Source organism: Thunnus albacares, chromosome 19 (genome assembly GCF_914725855.1).
Source record: "Thunnus albacares chromosome 19, fThuAlb1.1, whole genome shotgun sequence".
Lineage (NCBI taxonomy): Eukaryota > Metazoa > Chordata > Actinopteri > Scombriformes > Scombridae > Thunnus > Thunnus albacares.
The window spans coordinates 13,485,125-13,508,025 of NC_058124.1; the positions used below are offsets into that span (position 1 = coordinate 13,485,125).

Genomic DNA, 22,901 nt, shown 5'->3' on the forward strand with positions numbered 1-22,901 from the left:
ATTGGCAAAAATGACAGTCAAAAAGGAATCATGTTAAATAATTGTGATCTCAATATTGAACAAAATAATCGTGATTATGATTTTTGCCATAATCGAGCACCCCTAAAAACAACATAAATTGTGATTTACATACACACACACACACACACACACACACACACACACACAAAGAGTTGAAATATGTATGTGATAAATTGTAAATATGTATGTAATGAATTGTTTTCTTTAAGAAACTATTACTTGAACATTTTTCAGTTTGCTCCTAAAGTTATATGTATGCTCCTAATTTTTTTCATTTAGGAGCACTTGTACTCCTTGAAAATAAAGTAAGCATTGAACACTGCTGTCAGATGTGTAGAAACACTAAGTAACTGGAGTGTGGTGCAGTCCAAGGGCGTCTGTCACAGGCATATAGATGTTTTCAGACCTGGGCTGTCAGGTCTGACTTTACCCATCTCCCCCTCCCATTCTCTCTCTCTCCCTCTCAGTTGGAGAGGATAATGTCACACTTCTTGTGAAATATCCTCATAAATCCCATGACTTTGGCCAAATGCTACATTAAAAATCACATTTTTATGTAGGAAATTTCGTCGCTAATCCATTGATACAGGTTTCAAAGTGGTCGGATTTATAGTTTAGGCATCAGAACTATTTGTTTGACACAAAGTCCATGCCTAGAGATTGCCTCCCCATTGGTTTACATTGTAAGGTGTGATGTGGCACCACAACTTTCAGGGCTTATTATATCTAAAGCGTTCGAGTTAATACAAAGTTTTTAATAACTTTTGTTTAACACAGTGCGATAAGTCATGTATCAAAGTTTGAAGCCGATACCATTAACGCCCTAGGAGGAGATAGCGTTTCTTGGGGGTCCAAAATTGGCGCAAAGTCGTACTTTTATGGGCATATTGCGGACTTCCTGTTGGATTTAGGTCAGGGGTGTCAGCGTATGATTTGTAGGTCTTGATGAGACGAATAATTGAGTTTTGGTTCGATCTCTGTACGACATTCCTACGGCCGTGGCAGCCATATTAGACACATAGGTGGCGCTATAGAGCACATTTAGGCACTTTGGGGGATCATTTTTACATTTTATCAAATTTTTCACCAGACCCGATGTGTGTGCCAAATTTGGTGAGTTTTTGAACATGCTTAGGGGGTCAAATTAAGGGTTGAAGTGGCGTAATAATAAAGAAAAAATAATGGGGAAGAAGAAATAAACAAACACACGAAATACAATAGGGTCCTCGCCCTTTTGGGGCTCAGGCCCTAATAAAAACACATCCAATATACAAGACATCTTCGAGACATTAACATATCTGACAACATCTGAGCTAACGCTTATAGCTGCCAGCTGTGCCAGGTGGTTTTTAATGATTAAACCTGTTATTTCCGTGGGACATGAACGCAGCATAGCGGGCGTACGGAAGCGCCTCTTGCAGGCTGCTGTAGTTTGCCCGAAGCAGAGCCAGCTAGCTAGCCTGGTGACCCTTTAACACCACCGAGAGGGCAGTGCGTTAGCATTAACAACCAGTCTTTAACACAGCAAAGGTGGCGTTGGATATGTAATTTGGATGGATGCGTTTTCTGTAGTTACTGGCTAATTTATAACACATCTGGGAGAACCTTAAAGCTGCCTCTCCCAGTGCCTCGTACTCTCCCCCTAATCTCGTCGAGATGTCAGCTTTCTCTGAGGCAGCTTTAGAAAAGAAACTATCCGAGCTTAGCAACTCTCAGCAAAGTGTGCAGACGTTGTCGTTGTGGCTCATTCATCATAGAAAACACTCGAAGAGTATTGTCAATGTTTGGTTCAGCGAACTGAGAAAAGGTAAGGCTGACATAATAAGCTAGCTGGTTCCTCGTCATAAAGACTGCCATAATGTTCCTACAAGTCAAACAAAGACTGCTAACATGCTTCTACAAGTCACAAGTTAGCGTTATTGTAAATGTCAAACTCTTAGCTAACGTTAAAGTTACGTAGCTCTGGTCGTTGCTCGGTAACTGCTAACGCTAGCTAACGAGCACGGCCAGTTTAAATCGTGTTGACTCACATTGGCTAATAACAGTAACGTGAAGTTAGCGTTTAATCACGTTATCTCTCGTCTGCTTATGTGTTGGCTATGTTGAGGCTAATAAAGTTGCTATGCAAATTAACTCTGGGTTTTAAAACTGCACTACATTAATGTTAGCCTCGGTAAACGAGATTATAACAGGTTCTCATAAAAGAGTCATACCATTTATCAGGGTCCTTAGGTATTACTCATGACAGATATTAAATGCTCGTTAAGCCAAATTCCCTAAAGCTACACCAATATATAGTTTTTACACTAACAGTTGTGCTAATGACTATATGAGGATTATCACCCAATTTATACCTGCAGGGCGTTTTAGCCTCTTTCGTCTCTTTGTTTTGTTTTGATTTTTTTTTTTTTTTTTTTAACCGTCATTAACCTCTTTTCTAGCAGTAATAGGCAGCTTTCAGTTTAAAAGCTCCCATTAAGCCACTGTATGCTAACTGACCAGTACTAAATGACAGGCTAGAGCCAGAGGGGAGTAGGTGGAGACCAAAACAAAGCATTCAGGTGACTATAAACACATTATCCAAACATCTGTCTATTGTGTGAAAAAGCAATGGACAGATGTTCACAAAACTATCAAGAATGACTGGTTTTGATGCCCCCCGAGTGCACAAGAAAGCAATTATTGCAGCTATAAAAGACAAACACATTTGTTTGTAGTTGCTGGGGATGGATCCACATTTCTATTGGGATGTAAAAAACCCCAAGCTAGGCCAAAAGTGGTTTTTCCTTAATTTCTCTAAAGCAGTGTCGTAAATATACTCAGGTTGACTGAAGTTTGAAATGTCTTTTGAGGCCCCTCAGGCTTCAAATGTCCCACTGAAACTATAAGGATACAAAATACAACTCTTCTACTGCCTATAAGAGTGGAAGAGTCTTTCACTGCAAAACAGAATATTGAATGTGTTGTTTAAGAAAAATGTAAGGAGTGGCCTATGGATTTGTTGTTTTTTTCTTTAGTTTTTCTATACTACTGTGCCATTAAAAGCGTGTCAGATGGAAGATATTCATCACTAACCTGCCATTGACACTGTAAACAATCTTGGTGAAGTTAAATGCTGCCTCTAAATGTATTGTGTAGGTTCAGTCACTATATAACCACATAATTGAGCTGTTGTGAATATATTTTTGCTGCAGCCTGTTGTATAGATGGCAGGTTTTGCACTACTTGAAGCTAATACTGGCACACTTTTCCTTAGGGTGCAAGTCAGCAGCCTAATGATACCTCAAGTGGATGTTGTATTTTGGGAGCTCGTCTGAAGGCTGAAAGGAGCGTTAATAGCAGTGGGGATAGAGATGGGATATTTCTCTGGAGCTTTGTGCTTGGCATAGTGTTGACTCTGACTTGTCCAAAAAAACAACAAAGGCGTATACATCATTAAATGTATAATCTGACTGTGCCACTGAAGTGCATATTGGTAGATAAAACCTAAATGAAAAAGACACATAAAACAAGCTGTGTCATTAGAGAGAGAAAAAAAATTATTGTGAAATGAATTGCTTATAATGCTCTAGCCCTTTGTGTCTACATGTTGTTGTAAAGAATGAGCTGTGTGACTAAATGTTACTGGATAGATTTTGTCCTTAGTTGTGACCAATTACTGTGACGTGATTTGCGTTGATAAATAGAAAAAAGTAACTTAAATACACAGTGGTCTGGCTTGGTTGGAAAAGCATGGCATTGCATTTACAATGTAGTATTTTCTTGTGATAATTTCTCTGAATGTCACTAATTAATTCATTAAATTCTTAAATCCAATGTATAGTTCTGTCATGTAAATCATATCCAAAAGCCCCTCAGTCAAGCCCCTGTGTGATGTGTGTGTGTGTGTGTGTGTGTATGTGTGTGTACACACATTTGGATACATGTAGCTCAGGTGTCACGCAAGCTGACCTTCCTGTACTTGGCCAATGACGTCATTCAGAACAGCAAGAGGAAAGGACCAGAATTCACCCAGGACTTTGCACCGGTCATCGTCGATGCATTCAAACATGTGTACAGGTCAGATTTAATATTACCATATCATTAGCATGTCTACGTTGTCTAAATATCTGTAAAAGGCTCAAGAAAATGCAGTGTTTAATGTGTTTGTTTATTGTAGGTTGCTTAAGTTATGGAATTTTTTATGGATTGAGTCATACAAAATTTTAGATTTTAAATATTAGCAATACAAGAAATTGATTAGTCAGATTTCTTTAAGAGTGATTTCTGAAAAGAATTGCAGGTGATTTTTTTCCCCCTATACCTAAATGTGTATATTTACATATACTGTATATTGACACTGAAGTTGTCACCTTTTCTTTCTGTTTTATCCAGTCAACATTAGTTGAGTTTCTCAAAGATTTTTAAAGTGTATGTGTTTGTTGTATGTATTATATGTATCCAGAGAGGGCGAGGAGGGCTGTAAGAAACAGCTGGGTCGGGTTTTGTCCATCTGGCAGGAGAGAACTGTGTACGAGAACAACCTGCTGGATCAGCTCTCACAAGTCCTATGTAAGTTCACACAATACTATCCTGTACCTTGTCTACATGGTTGCTCTGTAAGAGATAATGTGACTGCGTACCCTGCCAGACTTGTCTGCACACACACATTGCTCACATTTTTAAATAACACTTGACACTTGTGTGTGTGTGACGTAGTCTTTTGCCTTGCCCTCTTCTCTTGTAAATCCTAGATGGAGAAAAAAAGGCTAAGAAGAGGTCATATGAGGAGACCCAACCAGATGACGAGGACTTTGCTTCTCAGAGTTCCCCCGCTGAGCCCCCACAGGTTCTGGCCAAGACAAACTGTAGTCATAAATACAGGGTTTAATTGAAATGATACTTGTAACCACACTGAGGTCATTTAACAGTAACACAGTAAACACAGCATCTTCTAGATGGATTCTCATCTTAAAATGCTGATCTAATGTTTCTCATGTGTTTCAAGTGTCTTTGTCATTAACTAGGCTTCTCTCATTAACCTATACCCCAATTTGCTCGTCTCATCTCCCTTTCCTGCTCATCACCTTCTCTCTCTCACACAGACAGCGGAGTTAATCCGAGCTCTGCAGGAGCTGGAGAATGCAGCCTCTGGCGATTCAGTGCTGCGTCAGCGAATCTCCTCTCTTCCTGCTGAGGTGCAGGACACGTCACTACTTCACAGGATCACAGGTAGGAGGCAGGACACAACACAGTATTGTGTACTGTGTGTATATATACAAACACACAAACACAAGTCTTCCCCACAGCACATAAACACATGTACTGATTAGTTAATTGTCTTCATGGGAAGCGGGGTCGGGTAAATACTATTGGAACGGCTTTTGATCTAGAGCACCAGGGTTCACATCTCACTTCAGTCACTTCAGGCAGTGCACTTCAGTCTTTTTGCTTTTCAGTAAATTGAACAGTGTAAAACAGTGAAGCATAAATAAATGGAACAGTCACTCTTTCTTCTTCACTCTTGAATGTGGTTTTATGCAAGAGTGAAGAAGACTTCACTCTTGCATAAAACCACATTCATTCTTCACCTATTACTCACCTCAACCCTGCGGGTTGAACAAACAAAACAAAAAATGACAATACTGTTAGCTACAATGTTATTGATATGGGTGTGAGAGGAATTCAGTGAACAAGACAAAGCAGATGAAAAGACACCCAAAACACACACGCTATATATGTTTACTACTCAGTAACCTACAGTGGATGATTCTTCTAGATATTTAAAGATGGCTCACTATCAATATGTTTTACTAATTTTACCACTTTTTAAAAGGTTTTTTTTGCCTTGATATGATAGTCAAAGTGCAGAGACACAGGAAACATGGGTAGAGAGAAGTATAAATGTGCAACAAAGGTCGTCAGCTGGAAACAAACCACAGCTGTTGCGGTTATGTGGTATGTGTTTCAAACAGCAGGGGTGCCCTTAATTTTACCACTTTGACATATTGTACATTAAAAGACTAAATGAAGCATTTAACTCTTGCTTTAATCTCTCTGCCTCTGAACAAACTGAAGTGCTGTTGAGCAGGACAATGAAACTAGAGGAATAAAAAGGGCTAAAAACGCCTCCATCTACCATACAAAACAGTATCTGATTTCACAATAGCTATTTGCATTTTCCCAGTTTTGATGGATAACTGAGTGACCTCTAGCTCAGTCCTTCCTTGGTTATATTTAAGCATGGTGCCCTGCTCTTTGTATGCTTTCTGTGCTTTAGATAAGGAGTCAGGGGAGCGGCTTTCCCGCCTGGTGGAGGAGGCCTGCATGCTGCTAGCAGACTACAGTGGCCGCTTGGCGGCAGAAATAGATGATAGGAGGCAGCTCACGCGCACACTAACGGTCTTCCTGCAAAGCCAGAAGGACGGCTTGGCCCAGAACGAGCAGAAACTTGAAGTGCGTGAATCACTTTTCTTCTTTCAATTACCATTTGTGTATCTGTGTGTCTTGTCTACCTCACCTTTGTGCCATAATGATTCATTCTTGGTGTTCATCTGTCTACATGACTGCATGCTCACACTTTGAAATAACATTTCCTCTCATGTATTTCAGCATGTTGCATACTTCCTCAGAGTGCCTGTTTTCATATAGAACCAAACTGTAAATTATAGTTTCAGTTTAAGCCTGCTGCATTACAAACAGATGAAATATTCCTAATTAAATACACACTTGACATCCAAGTCAGGTTTTCATATAGCTCTGTTCACTTGGTGTGTACCTCCCACAAGGTAAGTATTGACTAAAACGCCCAGTGTTAGATCTTGAAAAACTAAACTACAGACTGTATTGTTTTCTCATAGTCATGCTTTGACAATAACTGTCCAGCCTCTATCCACAGGATACCAAGAGTATAAAGTATTTCATATTTGTATCTTCACACAGTCAAGTCTCTGTAATAAAAAACTGGAAATAAAAAAGAAAACTGATCTTGTGAGTGCTTTTATTTTGCTGTAACACTTGCAGCTCCTGGTGATGCATGCATTGTACCAATTTGAATTTCAAAGATGGTTTGTACTAACAGTATTTACACTTTTTTTGTGGTATCAACACAGTAAATATTTGCTACACACTAGATAATTTAGCTTCAGATAGAGGAAATAATTACATGTTATCACAAATTAGCAAAAGAACAACAAGATTTCAGGAATCTTTGTATTTATCAGGGTTATTTCTTATGTTCACAACACTCCGTCATATTTTTGCAGTATTGATGAAACAGTTTTTGAGGTTTGTGATTCATGATGAACTTTAAAACCTCCCATAGCATGAAGAAATGTGTTCTGCTTGCACAACACCCACACATGCACCAGCTGTTTGTTCATATACAATAAACACAAAAGTGAAGCAAAGCTGGAGCAGAGAATGAAACATGACTGACTTCATATTACTTTACCTTTTTAAAAGTAATCTTTATATATATGTGAATTAGGAGAAATCATTTGTCAAAAATAATTTTCTCTTTTGCTGATTGATTTCTAGCTTTGTGTCACAGCCCTGATCTGTGTAAATTTCATCCACGTCTTTATGGTCCACTGTTGAATTTCTTTACTACAAAAATGTTAAATAAACCTAAATACTTCAACCTTCTTACGCAGTATAGTGTCTAAATCAAATAGAAGAGGTTTTTTTTTTATTGTTGATCTTTCATAGATTTTTTAGATGCAAATGAAGAAGTCATAACCCTGCAGAGTAAAAATGTATAGATTGTTTAAAGAAAATCAAATCTCATTATACATCCAGTGGTTTGAGTTTGAGGGAGGCTAGACTTAATTGCAAACTTAACAGCCTAAAACATCCATTTAACATGCTCAGAATACCTTCACATATTTAGATTTTTCATTTATGTGGTGTAGTTTTCTAGAGAGATTAATGTAATGAAAGAGAAAACACAAAATATGTCAAGTCTTTGATGCAAGTTTTTATCCAGAAATCCAAACTTTTGTTATTAATCTTCAGTGAGATCTTTAACTGTATGTGCTGTTAATATCCTTGACTTCAATTGTCTAATTACATGATCTCAGTCCTTTACTTACATCTGTCTACTAGCCCAAAATCACAACAACACTCATCCAGACTATTGATCTTTGAACTCTGATGGACCTTTTCTGTGGTGGACTTTTTCAGGAGTACAAACGCAAACTGGCGAGGGTGACCCAGGTCCGGAAGGAGCTGCGTTCCCGTTTGAACAATCTTCCAGGAGGACGCTACAACTCTTCAAACTGACGTTTCGCCACCTGACCAGATACCTAAACCCTCCTGCTACTGAAACATCTCAACCTGTCTCTTTAGATATTTGATCAGTGACATTGCCATAGTCATTTGTTCTTGATTTTGGAAAGTGTCAGTGTCTCCCTGTATGGCGTCCTGAAGTTCTCATTCTGTCTTCAGCAGCTTATTTATTTGTCCTGCTTTTATTAACAGAGATATGAGCAGTAAACTGTAAATTAAGATTTATAATCATCAGACACAGGCCCCTCATGCTTTTGCGCCTGCCCATCTAACTTTCACAGCTTTAAAGTGGTATGGATGATGCTGGTGTGATATTTTTGTATTTATAGTGACTTAAGATAATGCACCAGAGTATATCCCCTTACTGTGATACTTCATAATGATTTGCAGTATTTTGGATTGCAGTCACAACTTTCTTTTACTCTTTCTGTAAATGCATCTGTCCTAACTCTTGGTTTTGGTTAGATAACTACAGCAGGTATTGAAACTGGGATTTGTTTTATCTGCAGTGTGATAATGGCCTTTGAAGAGAACAACATACTTGTGAAATCATTAGGAAACCAGATTCTGAAGCTGAGTAGTGAGCCATGTTCCTAAAAGCAAACCAATGTATGTAATTATAATTTACATAAAGCCTCCTAAGGAGAGGAGGGTGTGGATCATTGGTCAGTGTACATATTCAAAATTGCATGTAAATATGATGGAGTTATACCTGTAAGTCCTTATTTGTATCCATGTCAACATGGCTTGTGAAATGAAATGGTCATTTAAACTAATTACTGAGGTATCTGTAGACTGATATCTTTGTAGTTACTCAGACCTCCAATGTACTGAAATAATATATGAAGGAGTCCATTGTGGTCTTGTTTACTGGATCATACAGCTTCATGGTTTTATCCTTCAAGCTACTGAATGCTGTGCAAATGCCTCACACAGCTTGAGAAGTGCCCCATTTTCCAAAAAACAGCTGTTTGTTTTTTGTACATATGAAGCAAATTCTTCTTAGAACCAAATAAACCGAATATGTACAAATCTTTGCAGCCTTGTCTCCAGTATGAGCAGTTGAATTTGATTGCAGTTGAGTTCCCAGACAACAGGGGGCGGACACGGGCATTCACAATGTGTGTGTTTTTCAAAAGGGTGCATACGTTTCTGATACCATGCAGTCATGTCTTGGTGGTGACCCTAGATTTGTGAAACTCTCGCGAGATTAATTGTTTCCTCATTGTGCGAGTTGTTTAAAATCAATGTGTTTTATGATGTGATAGCGCTGTGGTTAAGGTCTGGTTAGGTTTAGGCACCAAAAACAAAAACACTTGGTTAGGGAAAGATCATGGTTTGAGTTAAAATGATTACTCTCGCGAGATCTCTCACCCAACGAACGAACTCGGTAACATGAGCGTACAGGAAGTAGTCATCACTGTTGTCAAAGCTGTTTTGCCGAGCCAAGTGCTATACAATACAAACAATATAAACCATACACACAGGTAAATGCGTTAGTTTTGTACGCTAGTCGTACGACATTAAACAATGGACAGTTTCGAAACACCGTACGAAGATGAAGCTTCGACTGAGTTTATTGAATGCACGGTAAGCTAACGTTACCTAGAGAAGTCAGTGGATGTAAGGTCCAAGTAAGAAACTGTTTACTTCAGCGTCTACACTAGTGGTTGCACCTGGCTACAGTTTGTCTAAATACAGCAGCCCTGAAGTAGTAATGGGGGAAACGAAGCTTCTTGAAGCACTGAGTCAATATGAAACAATTGCTGGGAAAATGGTTCACTGTGCATTTGATAGTCAAAATGGCGACATCTACTGGGCAACTATTGGTATTACACTTGTGTGGTTGAATTAAATCTGAGACCGAGATTGAACAGTCAGATTATAAATGGTTTTACTGCTTTCATTGTTATTTTGTTCAATACAGTCTATATTATTAAAACTGATCACTTTTAAACAGTCTACAGCTCTGTTTTTAGATATCGTGGTATCCTTTTTATTACTTCATCTCTTTTTTCATAGAAACCGTCACTTACAACATGTGTGACATCAAGACAATAACAGAAAACACTTAGGTGTCATAATGAAATAAAGATAACATAACAGACATGACTTCACTTTCTGTTGGTTAATACATTCAACATGGTTACAGGACAAAGTGTAAAAGTAATAATAATCAAACTGGAGCACACTGTGTGCACATTATTGTTTATAAGTTTGACAGACTCAAAATACTTTTTAAATTCATCATGATCATGAAAAGATCAAACGATGGGCAAGATCTCGAGAAGAATTTGGATTTATGGATGTGAAATTTTCCCAGTAACATTCATAAATTGACAGTCTGTTGAACTTTCTGTTTTTGGTTTTCATAGTATTGTATTACATCCTCGGCTTCCAGCTTAATTAAATAGTTGGTTTGAGTGTCAAAGAAATCCCTCCCCCCAGAATCCTGATGTGTACTGACATACATAAAATAGATGTTCAGTTGTTTCTTCTTCATTTTTACAAAATTCACATTCATTATCAATATCTTCAAATCTTAAGACGAATTTGCAGGTTGGATATATATTATGCACAATTTCGTAATTTACTTCTTTCAGTTTGTTGGGGATAACACGTTTATATGGGAGAAGCCCTGTTGTTTCCCATTGAATGTTAGAAAAATCCACGTGGAGTCATTTTCCTTTTGCTGTAGAAATAACTTTTTACATGTTTATTAGTACATTTCTGACTTTTAATATTTATTCTGTTAACAGAGAAGGTAGATTCCAATTGCAGCACACCCTGTATCCAAAACCAGCACCACACCTCTCTAATACGAGAGTGACGTAATGAGGTCTTGTTTGGGGTGGTCATGTGATTTTTGGTGTGGTGAATCGAGGCATCGAAACATCTGGCCTTGATTCTTTTGCTTTGAAAGGTCAATACAGTGTCAAGTGGTCTGCTTCCAGCGTAAAAATCACTACTAGCTACAGTTTATCTAAAGCAGTCTAATACAGCAGCCCTGAAGTGAGCCCTGCCTTAATGGTTATTTGTTTAGCAATGAGGGAAGAATAAAGACTGCATTAGTTTAAGCTACATGTACCAAATAATCTGGCAGCTGATTCTATGTCATACCATCATGTGTGTCTATGATAATGATTTATGTTTTCTCTTTTTCTCCAGGTCTGCGAAAAATCCATAAGAGGTGACACCTTGTACAAGATACACCTGACTACACCAGGACATATAAAGGTACACAGCACAATTTACCAGTGCAGAAAGCTGTGCAACCTGTGACAGTTGTACTGTTATTGCTAAAACACCCAGCGATAGATTTAGAGGTTGTCAGTGAGCTCTTTACTGTAACTAGTGTTGTTTATTTGACCTGCTGATTTTTCTTTCCATTTAGTCACAACTCCTCCACAGGTTCACGATAAAAGGCACAGCTGGAAACAAGGAGTGTCCAAAAATTGTATTCCATGCCGCTGGCAATGACTGGGGACTTTTGGACTTTTTTTTCTTTAAAAGACCGATCCAGGCTTATTTCTGATGTTTTGCCTGCTTGTATATCCTGTGACCTTACTTACAGTTTGTACCGGATCCCTTTCTATTCTAGTCAAACACAATGCATCTTAGTATGTCAAAGCCAGATGCACTGGTGGTACACCAAGTACCAGATCAGTGCCAACAACAGGCAAAGTGTTTAACATTTCCTCTGAGTCAGACTTCAAGCTCAAATCCTGTGCACATTGGCATTTTGTGCATATGTTCTTACATTTTACATTCTTGCAACCATGGCTGAATACCTGTTCAGTCGCGTCTTTAGCAACAATGAACAACCAGGGAAAATTGTTGCTTACCAATGTTTGTCTTTGACCAGCTTTATAAATGCAAGCTTGTTTCCCTTTTATAAATCACAATCAACTTGAAAATGTGCGCACATGTACGAACCTCATATCCTACGCCTTTCACTCACACAATAAACCATAAATGGTCAATGCAAAAGCCTTCATGAATATTGATGTACATGCTGTTCCTGTTGAGAACGGCAGCAGTAACAGAAGAAAGTTTGAGAGGCTGACGGCTGCAGCAGCTGTTAATGCAGTTAATACATGGAGGTAGATGCCAAGAAGCGCATTGCTGCACACTTTCAGGGTATGGACTAGCGGAGGCACAGGGACACCGAAGCTCACCGCTTGGTATTTAAGTATCTACTATATATAGACATATACATGATTGACAGACCACACATTTTATATCCAAAATAAACACAGTTTTCATTTATTTTTTATGTTTTTTAAGTTTATGACAAAAAAGTTTATGCATTAATGTTTGCATAAAATATTGTTTTTTTCCATATCCTAGAGAGGCTGTGTTTTACATCTTTTCAATGAAAAAAAATCCCCAAAATATGTTATTTGTCATGGGGTGCCTAAACTTTTACATACAATTGTATATGCACAGTATTAGAAGATACTAAAAAACTGTCCTCTTTTCTGCAAATCTTTAAAGTTATTTGATGTCATCTTGGATTTCTACAACTGATGATGATAATTACATCATTTAGTTAATGTGGTTGAGGTGAAAAGGAATCATTCACGCTTAATATCAGGGAAAGGCAAGCCAGACTTTCCTGAATCATGCCACCAGCAACATCCTGGTATTTCAGCAGTGCTGTGCTGCTCCACAACTGACCATGAGTGTCAGTACCATACAGCCTGACTCTCTCCTCTGCTCTCTGGGGGTTTGGAATGTGATGGTGAGACAGAGCAATGCGCTCAGTATTTCATTTATAGTTCAATAATAAATCACAGATGTAATTGATTAAGATTTGAGTTGGCTTATATCTTTTTAAAGTTGAAAGTTGCTTATGGAATATTTATGGCTCACTAGCACAAGTAACTCCTGGCTTGAATGTTTATGATAAAGTGGATCTGTAATTAACATTTGATATTAAGGGAAATAAAATGTGTGAGAGGCATCATTATACAATCTGGCTTCAGTTCACCACCTCACCATCTGTGTTACAAATTTCCCCTGTCTTCAAAATGTTCGTATGCATGGGTCAGAGTTTCCAAACAGGTGCGCACATTCTCCTGTCAAGTTTGTCTTTATACATTCTAACTTTTTCGTAGGAAGTGACGTACATATCTTTCAAGCCCCGTTTTGTGCGTAACAACAGTTCTAAATGAGGCCTCTGGTCATTCTGGAAGGAGCATTGTGTCTTTGAAGACTGCACCTAGCAGTGTGTTTATGGCACAAGGGAAGGCAACACGTCGACACATTTTGGTCTTGGACTTGATCTTCATTTCCTTCATGTTGTTTCACATCATTGAATGTGGACGATTGTGACGCATGCAACTTGTTTTCAAGAATAGAAAAAACATGCTGCATCACAAAATGTATCCTTTCATTTGTTTTCTGGAGGCCATCACCTATAGATGAACTTTTATTTGTCTTGGTCCACCTGAGTCAAGTATTGAGCATCAAGGCAGCAATAAAACAGCTTGAAGCTATGATTCTTATTCATACCATGCCGCTGAAATGTTTATTGATGGTTTTGTACATGACAACCAGATATCCTGGATAATGAACTTGGGTCATTTGGTGAAATGACCGTAATCATTCTGTGGAACAGTATTCTGGTGAGAGATCCTTGTGATAGCAGATCTATCTAGTGGTTTCTTTCATGCGGAGGATGTCCTTGAGCCACTGTCTCACATGCACTTTGAAGTAGACAGTTTCTGGCAATTTTCTGTGTCTGCTTCATATGGAAAAATGTGTTTTCCAACTCCTGGAAATTTACCCACTCTGTGCCTTGAAAGATTTCGGGAAATCGTCTGCTTGAGTGTTGACCAAAAGCTGCAACACTCACAGGTAAAGCACATGTGACTGTGGTATGGAGACTCAGGAGATTCTTTTGTTGTTGGGAAGGTCTGACAACTGACTTCAGACTCAGTGCTTCTACATGCCATACTGCTGGAAAATGAGAATCAAAACAAATAAACATGGACAATGCTTTGACAACTGATCATTACAGGTGATAACACCTTGTCCACGGTGGCTGTATTGCCACAATAACTTGTCAGCAACTGAGCAGCTGCAGTCCTCCGTCAGTGTGTGTCTACACCAGATGCATTCAGCTGCAGCACTGCTGTGTGATCAACCGTGCGATGGCAAAGCTCACAGTCCAATGCACAATCACTGTAGTTGCACGCACAAGAAGAAAATAGACTGGAATCATAAAAATAATCTTAAGGTCAAAGTCACACAGTCTGTAAGTCTTGCATGAGGAAGGCCTATTCCATCCCTAAGGGTAATGTTATATGGTAACAAACTTTACACTATATTTAAACAATGAAACCTTCTGTCTTATTCAGATAGTTGAATCCAGTGGCGAACATGTGTAAAAGAAGCTTTTGAGATCAACTAGTTTCAAAAGCTTCTTGAACACTGGTCCATGTCTTGGTTATATTGAAGAAAATTGGATACTGCTTCTCTGTATACAGATATCCATTTTCACATTTAATTTGGCCTCTAACAGTCAATATAATCTTCTCCCAGTGAGTTCATTAGACATCACAGACTTCTTACATTGCGAAGGCCACTTATTACATTCAGTTATGTTTATACATGACATTTGAAAAAGATAACTCCTTAACTACTTTAACTACGCATACTCAAGTAAATGTGTCAAAAATATGTTTCTTTCCATGATATAACCCTTTCTCTGTTTGTGGCAGTGGTGTACACTAACCAGTGTCCAGTGCTGATTGACTTAATTTTCATTGCTCTCCTTTCACTCCTGGCAGAAAGAGGATGCCTTTGTTGCTGCGGGTAAGTAGATTTCATCTTCAGTCTGGTCATTTTGTTATATTATGACCTCAAGTTTATTTGCTGTCTGTTCTGTCAGGTAATTCAGTCTAATGAAGGTAACAGGAGGTCACTCTAATCTGTTGCCTGGTTTTAATGGACAGCAAGCAAGGTCTTAGCGCTCAACCTCCCTAATGCTCTTGTGGCTGAATTGGAGCAAATCCCTGTAGCAGGTCCCTGTAGCCTTCCCCGAAGAGGTGGCTATAGCAACACATTAATGCCCTTGGAATGAGATGTCGAACAATCACACAAGTGTAATATTTGGTAGTCCACCTACATGCCATATAGTGTATGTTGGACATTTATACAGCATAGTTGGTTTGCAGAGAGAACAGTGTTCCAGGCAGCCAAATGGTTCAATGGTTGCATAAATCTAGCACATCTGGTTGCCAGACTAATGCAGGTCTGGTAATAAATGATGTGCCTGACCTGGCCCAGTTACACTGGTGTGTTTCTGGGTACTGAAACTGGCCAAAGCTACTTAGAGTGTAGTTAACTGGAGCTGATTGTCAGTTCAAATCTTCCGAATCTGCACCCCAAAACAGTGGCATGGCCAGAAATATCATGATGGATGGGCCTCATATATAATTGGGTGGCCCAAGTATAACCTGCATCTGTGAGCCAAAGATGAGCTTGGGAGAGGCAAACACTCAGTTATGTCCTAAATTAGGGCCTTTTCAAACCTATATATGATTTGCTCTGGTCTGAATCAGTGGAAGAGTTGGTAAACTTATTGCTTTTTCCCATTGGTTCAGTTTCTTTTCACACAGAGAAAAATCCAAATGAACCAAAAGCCAAGTGAAAATGTTCACTGTGCTCATTGTTTAATTGTGTCTGGGGTGGCAGCAAGAAGGCAAACACGAGAAGAAGGTCCTGAAAAAGGTCCTATCTGCCCATATCAACAAGCCAATGTGCTTCTTTGCGCCAGGTGCAGATTGGAATTCGATTCACTCTCTGGCTTCTTCCTTGCTGATTCAGCATGCAAGGAGCACCGTTTAGCTCAAACTTGTGGAGTATGCTTTGTAGTTCAAATCAAGGTTGGATCACGCTCTGACCACAAATGAACCACAAGATCTAACCAAACAAATCATACCAAAGAGGAAAACCAACCAGAGTCCCATTCAGCTGGACTAAAAAGGGCAGATTTGAAAACGCCCTTAGATGGCTTTACAGTACAGGACATTGAGGATTGGTCTCCAGGGATGCATTAATGTCATCATAGTTCAGTGTTGCTGTCATCTCTCTTTGGAATGAAAGTAGCAACAAACAATTGAGACCACTTGTCAACATGTATGGCCCGTTGGGTTTTTTATCTTGTTTATGGTGGAGGACAGGCATTCCACTGTGCACCTTGTCATGATTATCGCTCTTGATGGTTGAATCATGCTGGGGAAAAGACGAGTATTTTCTTCGTTTCGCAGTCCCTTGAAGAAAAAATCTAAAGAGCTCTGTTGCACCATCTGTACAGGAAGAGCATGTGGACTTAACAATTACACAAGTTGGCTACCTTCATCACCCACAATCTTCTGCTAAGAGTTTGAATGGAGACCTATTGTCACTTGCTAACTAAGAGAGCACCTGCCTTCCGCTGGTGCTCTTTGACACTTTGTTGGTCATGTCATCCATTCAGCCATCTTTCAAATGGATGGCAGTTGCCCAAATTTGGTGGCCCAGTCCCAACTGTGCCTATAGGGCTGCCCCATAAACTACTGTAGCCAAATTTGATGGCTATATATGGGGTAGAGCAGGCTCAGAGTCAATCATCCTGGTGCTGGAACATCAATGAGTTCACCAACACTCAGCTGCAATCATCCTGATGCAGCTGGCTACTGGCAATGGCATTAGAGGATGAAAAGACAAAAGTAAACATCTCTGCAATTCGTCACAAAGAAGGGTAACCACAGGTTGCACCACAGCCGACACCCACACCTAATATCAACAACATGTGTTTCATGTCCTGCGCATGAAATAAGCTGATTTGATTGTTTTATTCACCTTTCTGTTGGGAGGTGGATTCAAAACAGAAAAGAGAAACTACATTCATGTTCCTTGCATGAAAAAAAAACCAAAAAAACATTTTCTAAACAGCACCACATTTGCTAAACCTTGTTCCAGCTTTACCTGTTGAGGAATGTGGTGTATGCTTAAACAAAGAAAACTTGGCTTCTGTTCTCATACTTCAAGTATGCAGAAAAAAAAATTCTATTCTATTCTTTTTTTTTTCTTTTTTGATTTTTGGAGGTTTTTTTGGACTCTTGGAAAAAATATTTTTCTTCTACTGTTGGTAATGTGGCCAACATCAGCATTTAGGTCTTTTTGTCATACGATGGATGTCACAGGAGGTCAAGACCATAATGCGTCACCATTTTTTTCTTTCTTGCATGGTACTGGTAGACGTTTCAATCAATCAATCATGAGATACAGAAGATTGTACCACATTTTCATTTCAGAGATCACTTCTGTGCTAATGTAAGTAGAGCAGATTTTGAGGACCCAAGTGTTCAAAGCTGAAGCAGTGGAGATCATACATAAAATGTGTGTGATTGCTCATTTTCAGTAGTCAGATTTGATGTCTGTATGTGAACTGAAGAATTCAACCCGTTGAGCTGCAACTGCAGTAACCGTCTTTGCTTATTACCTCCAAAATATTAACCAGTACACCTCTTGGTCTGTCATATGCATGGAATCTGAGATCATCCACTAGTATGACTTGAGGGCGATGGCAGTGACATCAAGTGCTTAATGAAGCAATTAATTTAGCAAACTCAATACTCATTACAAATCTCATGTAACGAGACCTCTATCTCATCAAGCACTCAAAGGTCTGGAAAAAGCTGAACTCAGTAGATGGTTAGAAATGTGCAATGACACATTGGGGTGTTGCTGTACCTTAAGCAAATAAAATAAAAGTATACTGTGATCTAAAAAGTGAGTTAATCTCACAAGATATTTGATGTAAACTAAACAGCACAAAAATATTTACTTAGGTTAGCTCATACATTGTACATAATACTGTATGATCTTAAAATCCCCCTCTGTCGTAATGTTTTCTTTTGCTAACCACGAGTGTTTGGGTTTTCCAGGTCTTGGTGGCAGGGAACACACTGTACCATTATTTGAGGACATATTACAATATCTGGAATACCTGAAGCTTGATGAGCCTATCATTGGTGAATAACTTGACAATTTTTTTTACAATTTCCATTTTGTTCCATGTTAATTGTATGCCTGTTAAAATTCTCCTGCTTTTCTTTCCTAGGTTTGAAATATTTGGATGAAGTGCCAAATAATATGGCTGACCAACACGCAGGGCCCAGATACACATGTAGGCTATGTAATGTGACTGCAAACCTACCAGATATGGTCCATCATGTGATTGGACGTAAACACAGGCAGAAATACATGGTAAAACATTGTGAATGAACATTTTCAGAAAACTCCAGTGGAACTTTTTGAATGTCTGATTTGCTTTTTAATTAAGAAAACAGTGAGAATGTCTTACCTTTGTGTATATGTAGGAAGTGAAACGGCCAGACTTGGTGACCTGGGATAAGCAATCCATAATGACCCAAGGAGGAAAGATCATACGTGCCAGAGCAGAGATAATAGAGAGACAGGATGGAAGAGGATCTCCATTGGTGGGGCACGCTGATTTTAATAACCATATGACATGTTGAATATTATTAAATATTATGTACTTTTAAAAAATCAAAATTATTTTGAGAGTAACATATGTTCTTTATGTTATAGCCAATGAAGAAAAAGGGGACTGTGGGAAAATTAAACATCTCCAGAGGTACATTCATACAAGAATAAAATCAATAGTTCTCACTAGCCTGTGTTAGCATCCATACATGCATAAAAATGTCAAAGACAAAATTTCAGAATGTTTATGATAATACAAAAAAGTGTGGTAACTGTTCCTAAACTTGTCAACATGCATGTCAGAGGTTTTTTTTTTTTAAACTAATAATCATAGCCCAGCTGAAATAGGATTTTTCTGCCTGATATTTATAATGAACACATGAAATACATGACATTTTACAATTGGAAAAATAAAATTGTCAGTGCTCTCTGGTGGACAAACTATGTAATGGAAACACAATTTCTAAATTTAATTCTTTCGCATTTCTCTGCTGGAATTTCTTGTTACTTGTCAGCCAACATACATACCAGTCGAAAGTTTGGACACACTTTCTCATTCAAGTGAATCCAAACTCATGACTGGTACCGTATATACCAGTACTGATATATCTGTAATAGAGGTGCAATATAAAATCTGCAATTTGGTTTTTTGGAGTTCTCATAAAGTTGTGACATGCATTTAATACTTTTAAGGGAATCTAATGTGATAGATCACAGTCACCTAATTAAACAGCTCATACGGCAAATACTATTTGTAATATTTTTCTAAGTAATTGATGAAATGACAGCTACTATAAATCAGAAGAATACTTGAAGACCTCATTTTACCTGCAGTTGAACAGTTTACAAGTTACTCTATGTAGCAAATGGTTGAGGACCATTGCAACTGTAAAGGAATTATTTCTAAGAAAGGAACTGTTTATAAGAAATATGCAAAGTTATTTTTTTACTTAAACTATGTTTACTTTTGTTTCCTAGTTCCCCCAAGGCAGAAGCAAAATAGGGACCTAAATATTCCACACAGTGTGACCCAACGACATGTGTCACCACATCCACCAGAACTCAAGAACTATCAAGATGAGTACTCTCCCCGAGGGAGGAGGTATTCCCCAGGTTTCCCAACTTCATCTCCATCCCATTCAGATGACCGTTACACTTTGAACTCTGAAAGACAGATGTACCCACGGGAGGACACATTCAGCTGTGACCGCAGGGAAGAGGAGCTGTGGAGGGCAGATTACAGGGAAAGGAATATGCACAGACAACAGTATCTGGACAGTGATCATCGTAGGGAGTATGAAGATGAATATGTTGAAGAGCCACAAACAAGAGCTGTTCTTGAGCCAGGTGATGTGCACAAATATGATTCTGGGGAGGAGATGCCCCATGGCCAGGCTCAGCATGTAGAGTATTACCCAGAAGAGGCTCCTCCATACAGAAGGCCCTACCCAGAAAAAGATCAGCTGAAGGAGTTCTACACTGAGGAAGTCAGGCGTGGGCGAGTTCATTCTGCTAGTAGCGAGTATCAGCCCTTGCAGCCAGTGTATCCAGAAGACAATAAACGCCAATGGTCTCTGGACAGGGAATCTGGTAGGCATGAAAGCAGGAATAGAGCAGGAAGGCAGGGATCGAGTGAACCAGAGGCCAAGAGGAGGAGCTTTCCTGCACTTATGGAGAGTGAGCAGACACATTTTATCAGAGATTATCAGCATAAAACAAGAGAACCATATCAAGAGGAGGCATTTTCCAATGCTAGGCCTAGCAGAACAGGACCGCCTACCTTCCAGAGACCAATGGAAGTTACCAGGTCCACATCTGACATCCCAGAGCCATTCAGGAACTTCCTGAAAGGGACTGCTGATGATGAGGGATACGGTAAAAGAAAAAGAAAGAGTCGCTTCTCTGATGCCACTGCAGAGGAGATGGAAACCGCAAACGAGATGTGAGTGATTTAATGTACTTTGTCATTTGTCTGTAACGATTACTGTTCATGAAACTGGCTGGCTGATACCTTTTTTAAAAATGCAAATGTTTTCTATTATTTAACTGAATGCACTGTGTTTTCATCTTTATACATCATTTTATGTTTGATTTTTTTCTTTAGGTTCCATGATGACTCTAGACCTCCAAATCCAAAGTTTGGCGGTCGTTCTAGACCAGGTGGTGCACCATTTGAACCTGAAATCCATGGAACACAACATCCTGACCTCTACACAGAATCACAGGTAGTCAATTATAAAATCAGGCTATTTGTTGTGATGAACTAATAACATGTCAGTAATCCATACTTCTGTCTAATTCAGAATGTGTACTCATTTATGCAGTAAAAAGGTTGTAGCGATGTCAAACCTGTTGTTTTTCAGAGCCCACATGATACCGACAGCTACCAAAGAGGACGCTCTGAGCCTGGGGGGGTTTTTGATATGCTGGTAAGATTATGTATTAGAATTTGCAACTCGCATAGCAGTGATGTGTTTGTGCATGCAGCCCTTCATTGAATATGTGATCTTAACTATGTATTTTTCCCATGTCACTTTTCCCTAATAGAAAAACATCGAAATTGAGAATGCAGAAGAGGCTGAGTTCCTTAAGAACAAACTTTGCAATCTTCTGAAAGAATTCAAGGCCAAAAAATCTGAGAAGATTGTGGTATGTGTCACCCTGTAAAGGGCCAGTCTTTGTAATGCAACATGTTGTTTAATTCTCTTTTTCTCTGCAAAGTAGTGGAAATGAATTAAAGACATATGTGTTTTTGTTGTTACAGCAAAATAGCCATAGTCGTGCAGTCATCTCCAAAGATTACAACAGCTTAACGCCAGACATGCAGCTCTCTCCACAACACCAGTATAAGAGAACCTTTAGAGAAGATTTAGACATCAGACAATCAGAAGACCTCTACGTTGAAGAAGATCACAGAAGAAGATCCCGGAAGCAGCATGAGCATAAACCTGATGAGCGGCATCAAGAATACCACCATCCTGTGCACGGGGAACCCAGACGCTCAAACAGACGCCGTTACGAAGGTAAATTGTATGATGTATAACATGCAGTTACAGTCAATGTGCTCCACATCAAACATAAATAAATGATTTTCTATATGCTGCATAGCAGGCATTAATTGGTAAGTTCACTGACACCTCTGTAAGTTCTGAGTTTGGGTCTTTGGTCAAATATAACAAAATATTCTTTATTAAAAGCATTGCATGGAAGAATTGTTTATATTGTGTAAAAACCGATTTGAAATGATTTGTCTCATAATTGTACCATTGGCTGTCAAGTGTATATGTAATAATTGTGGAGGCAGTGTACACAGTTGTGTAAGTTCATCTTGTTGTTTTATGATATGATAAATGAATCATGTGATGAACAATAAGCTACGTATTCTGTTTCCCTCTGTCAAAATAAGCCTGCATTTTTTCCACTTGGAAAATCCATTGAAGTTGTTTCCCTAATGTTTTTTTCTTTCAGAAATTTTCGGGATGCCAGAGATGTATCAGGCACCACATGCTACGCGTTCAGATGAGCCAGCACGTTATCCTGAAAGGTTTCAAGAACACATGCAGCCTCGTGACTACCGACCTGATGCTGAGGAGCTATTTGACTCCCACTCTTTTACACCTCCCCTCCACATGGAGCGAGGACCCAGGACGAACAGGGGCTCTCAGTACTCCAACAGCCTGGACAAAATCACCTCCACCCTCCTGGAACTTGTGGCCAGGAAATAGTCATATTTATAATAGTCATAGTTCATAATTATTAAATATTCATACTTTTAATAGAATATTGGGTCTGAAAACATGATTTGATTTCAAGATTTAGTTTGTCTTTTTCTTTTTTCTTTTTCTGCATACACAAGAAAACAAAATGCTGTTCCTCCCAGCCCACAGCTGTGCAACAACAACAGAGAGGATAAAGATATACTGTATATCTGTTAAATGTCCTTCTTTTCATTTGTTTTTTACTTTATTTGCAGTAGAAATCTATGAAAAATGTAATTCTTAAAAATGTGAATTTTTATGTAAACATTAAAACATTTGTCTACTGCAGCTGTCATCTCTTTCAATTCTTCATATTACTATTATCACCTGCAGCAAGAGTAGTAGTATTAT

The 22,901-nt window shown here is 38.8% G+C and overlaps 2 protein-coding genes across 4 annotated transcripts; both read left to right on the forward strand.

Moving 5' to 3' along the window:
- Positions 1-1,211: 1,211 nt before the first annotated feature.
- On the forward strand, positions 1,212-9,238 carry LOC122969485 (regulation of nuclear pre-mRNA domain-containing protein 1A-like). Of its 2 annotated transcripts, XM_044335182.1 has the most exons (7): positions 1,212-1,828; positions 3,951-4,080; positions 4,466-4,572; positions 4,755-4,849; positions 5,106-5,232; positions 6,281-6,456; positions 8,185-9,238. In XM_044335182.1, exons 1-7 carry the CDS (start codon positions 1,678-1,680, stop codon positions 8,281-8,283), a joined length of 885 nt encoding a protein of 294 aa, XP_044191117.1. In that variant the 5' UTR covers positions 1,212-1,677; the 3' UTR covers positions 8,284-9,238. The 2 variants fall into 2 exon arrangements, with proteins under 2 accessions (XP_044191117.1, XP_044191116.1); XM_044335181.1 differs by lacking the exon at positions 8,185-9,238 and having other exon boundaries at positions 6,281-6,986.
- A 95-nt stretch (positions 9,239-9,333) lies between these two features.
- si:ch211-13c6.2 (uncharacterized protein LOC100000125 homolog) lies at positions 9,334-22,702 on the forward strand. 2 transcript variants are annotated; one of them, XM_044335178.1, is made up of 13 exons: positions 9,334-9,879; positions 11,458-11,526; positions 15,087-15,111; positions 18,231-18,317; positions 18,407-18,552; positions 18,666-18,785; positions 18,898-18,943; positions 19,771-20,734; positions 20,897-21,017; positions 21,156-21,221; positions 21,340-21,441; positions 21,557-21,815; positions 22,261-22,702. In XM_044335178.1, the coding sequence occupies exons 1-13, from the start codon at positions 9,820-9,822 to the stop codon at positions 22,515-22,517; spliced, it is 2,322 nt and encodes a 773-aa protein (XP_044191113.1). In that variant the 5' UTR covers positions 9,334-9,819; the 3' UTR covers positions 22,518-22,702. The 2 variants fall into 2 exon arrangements, with proteins under 2 accessions (XP_044191113.1, XP_044191114.1); XM_044335179.1 differs by lacking the exon at positions 15,087-15,111.
- The last annotated feature ends 199 nt before the right edge of the window (positions 22,703-22,901 follow it).

Bases quoted from the DNA above. Each gene is read 5' to 3' on its own strand.
- si:ch211-13c6.2 (XM_044335178.1), top strand. From the start codon at position 9,820: ATGGACAGTTTCGAAACACCGTACGAAGATGAAGCTTCGACTGAGTTT. The intron at 20,735-20,896 runs GTGAGTGATTTA...TTTTTTCTTTAG, and splicing joins ATGGAAACCGCAAACGAGAT to GTTCCATGATGACTCTAGAC. The intron at 21,018-21,155 runs GTAGTCAATTAT...GTTGTTTTTCAG, and splicing joins ACCTCTACACAGAATCACAG to AGCCCACATGATACCGACAG.
- LOC122969485 (XM_044335181.1), top strand. From the start codon at position 1,678: ATGTCAGCTTTCTCTGAGGCAGCTTTAGAAAAGAAACTATCCGAGCTT. The intron at 4,081-4,465 runs GTCAGATTTAAT...ATATGTATCCAG, and splicing joins GCATTCAAACATGTGTACAG to AGAGGGCGAGGAGGGCTGTA. The intron at 4,850-5,105 runs GTTCTGGCCAAG...TCTCTCACACAG, and splicing joins CCCCCGCTGAGCCCCCACAG to ACAGCGGAGTTAATCCGAGC.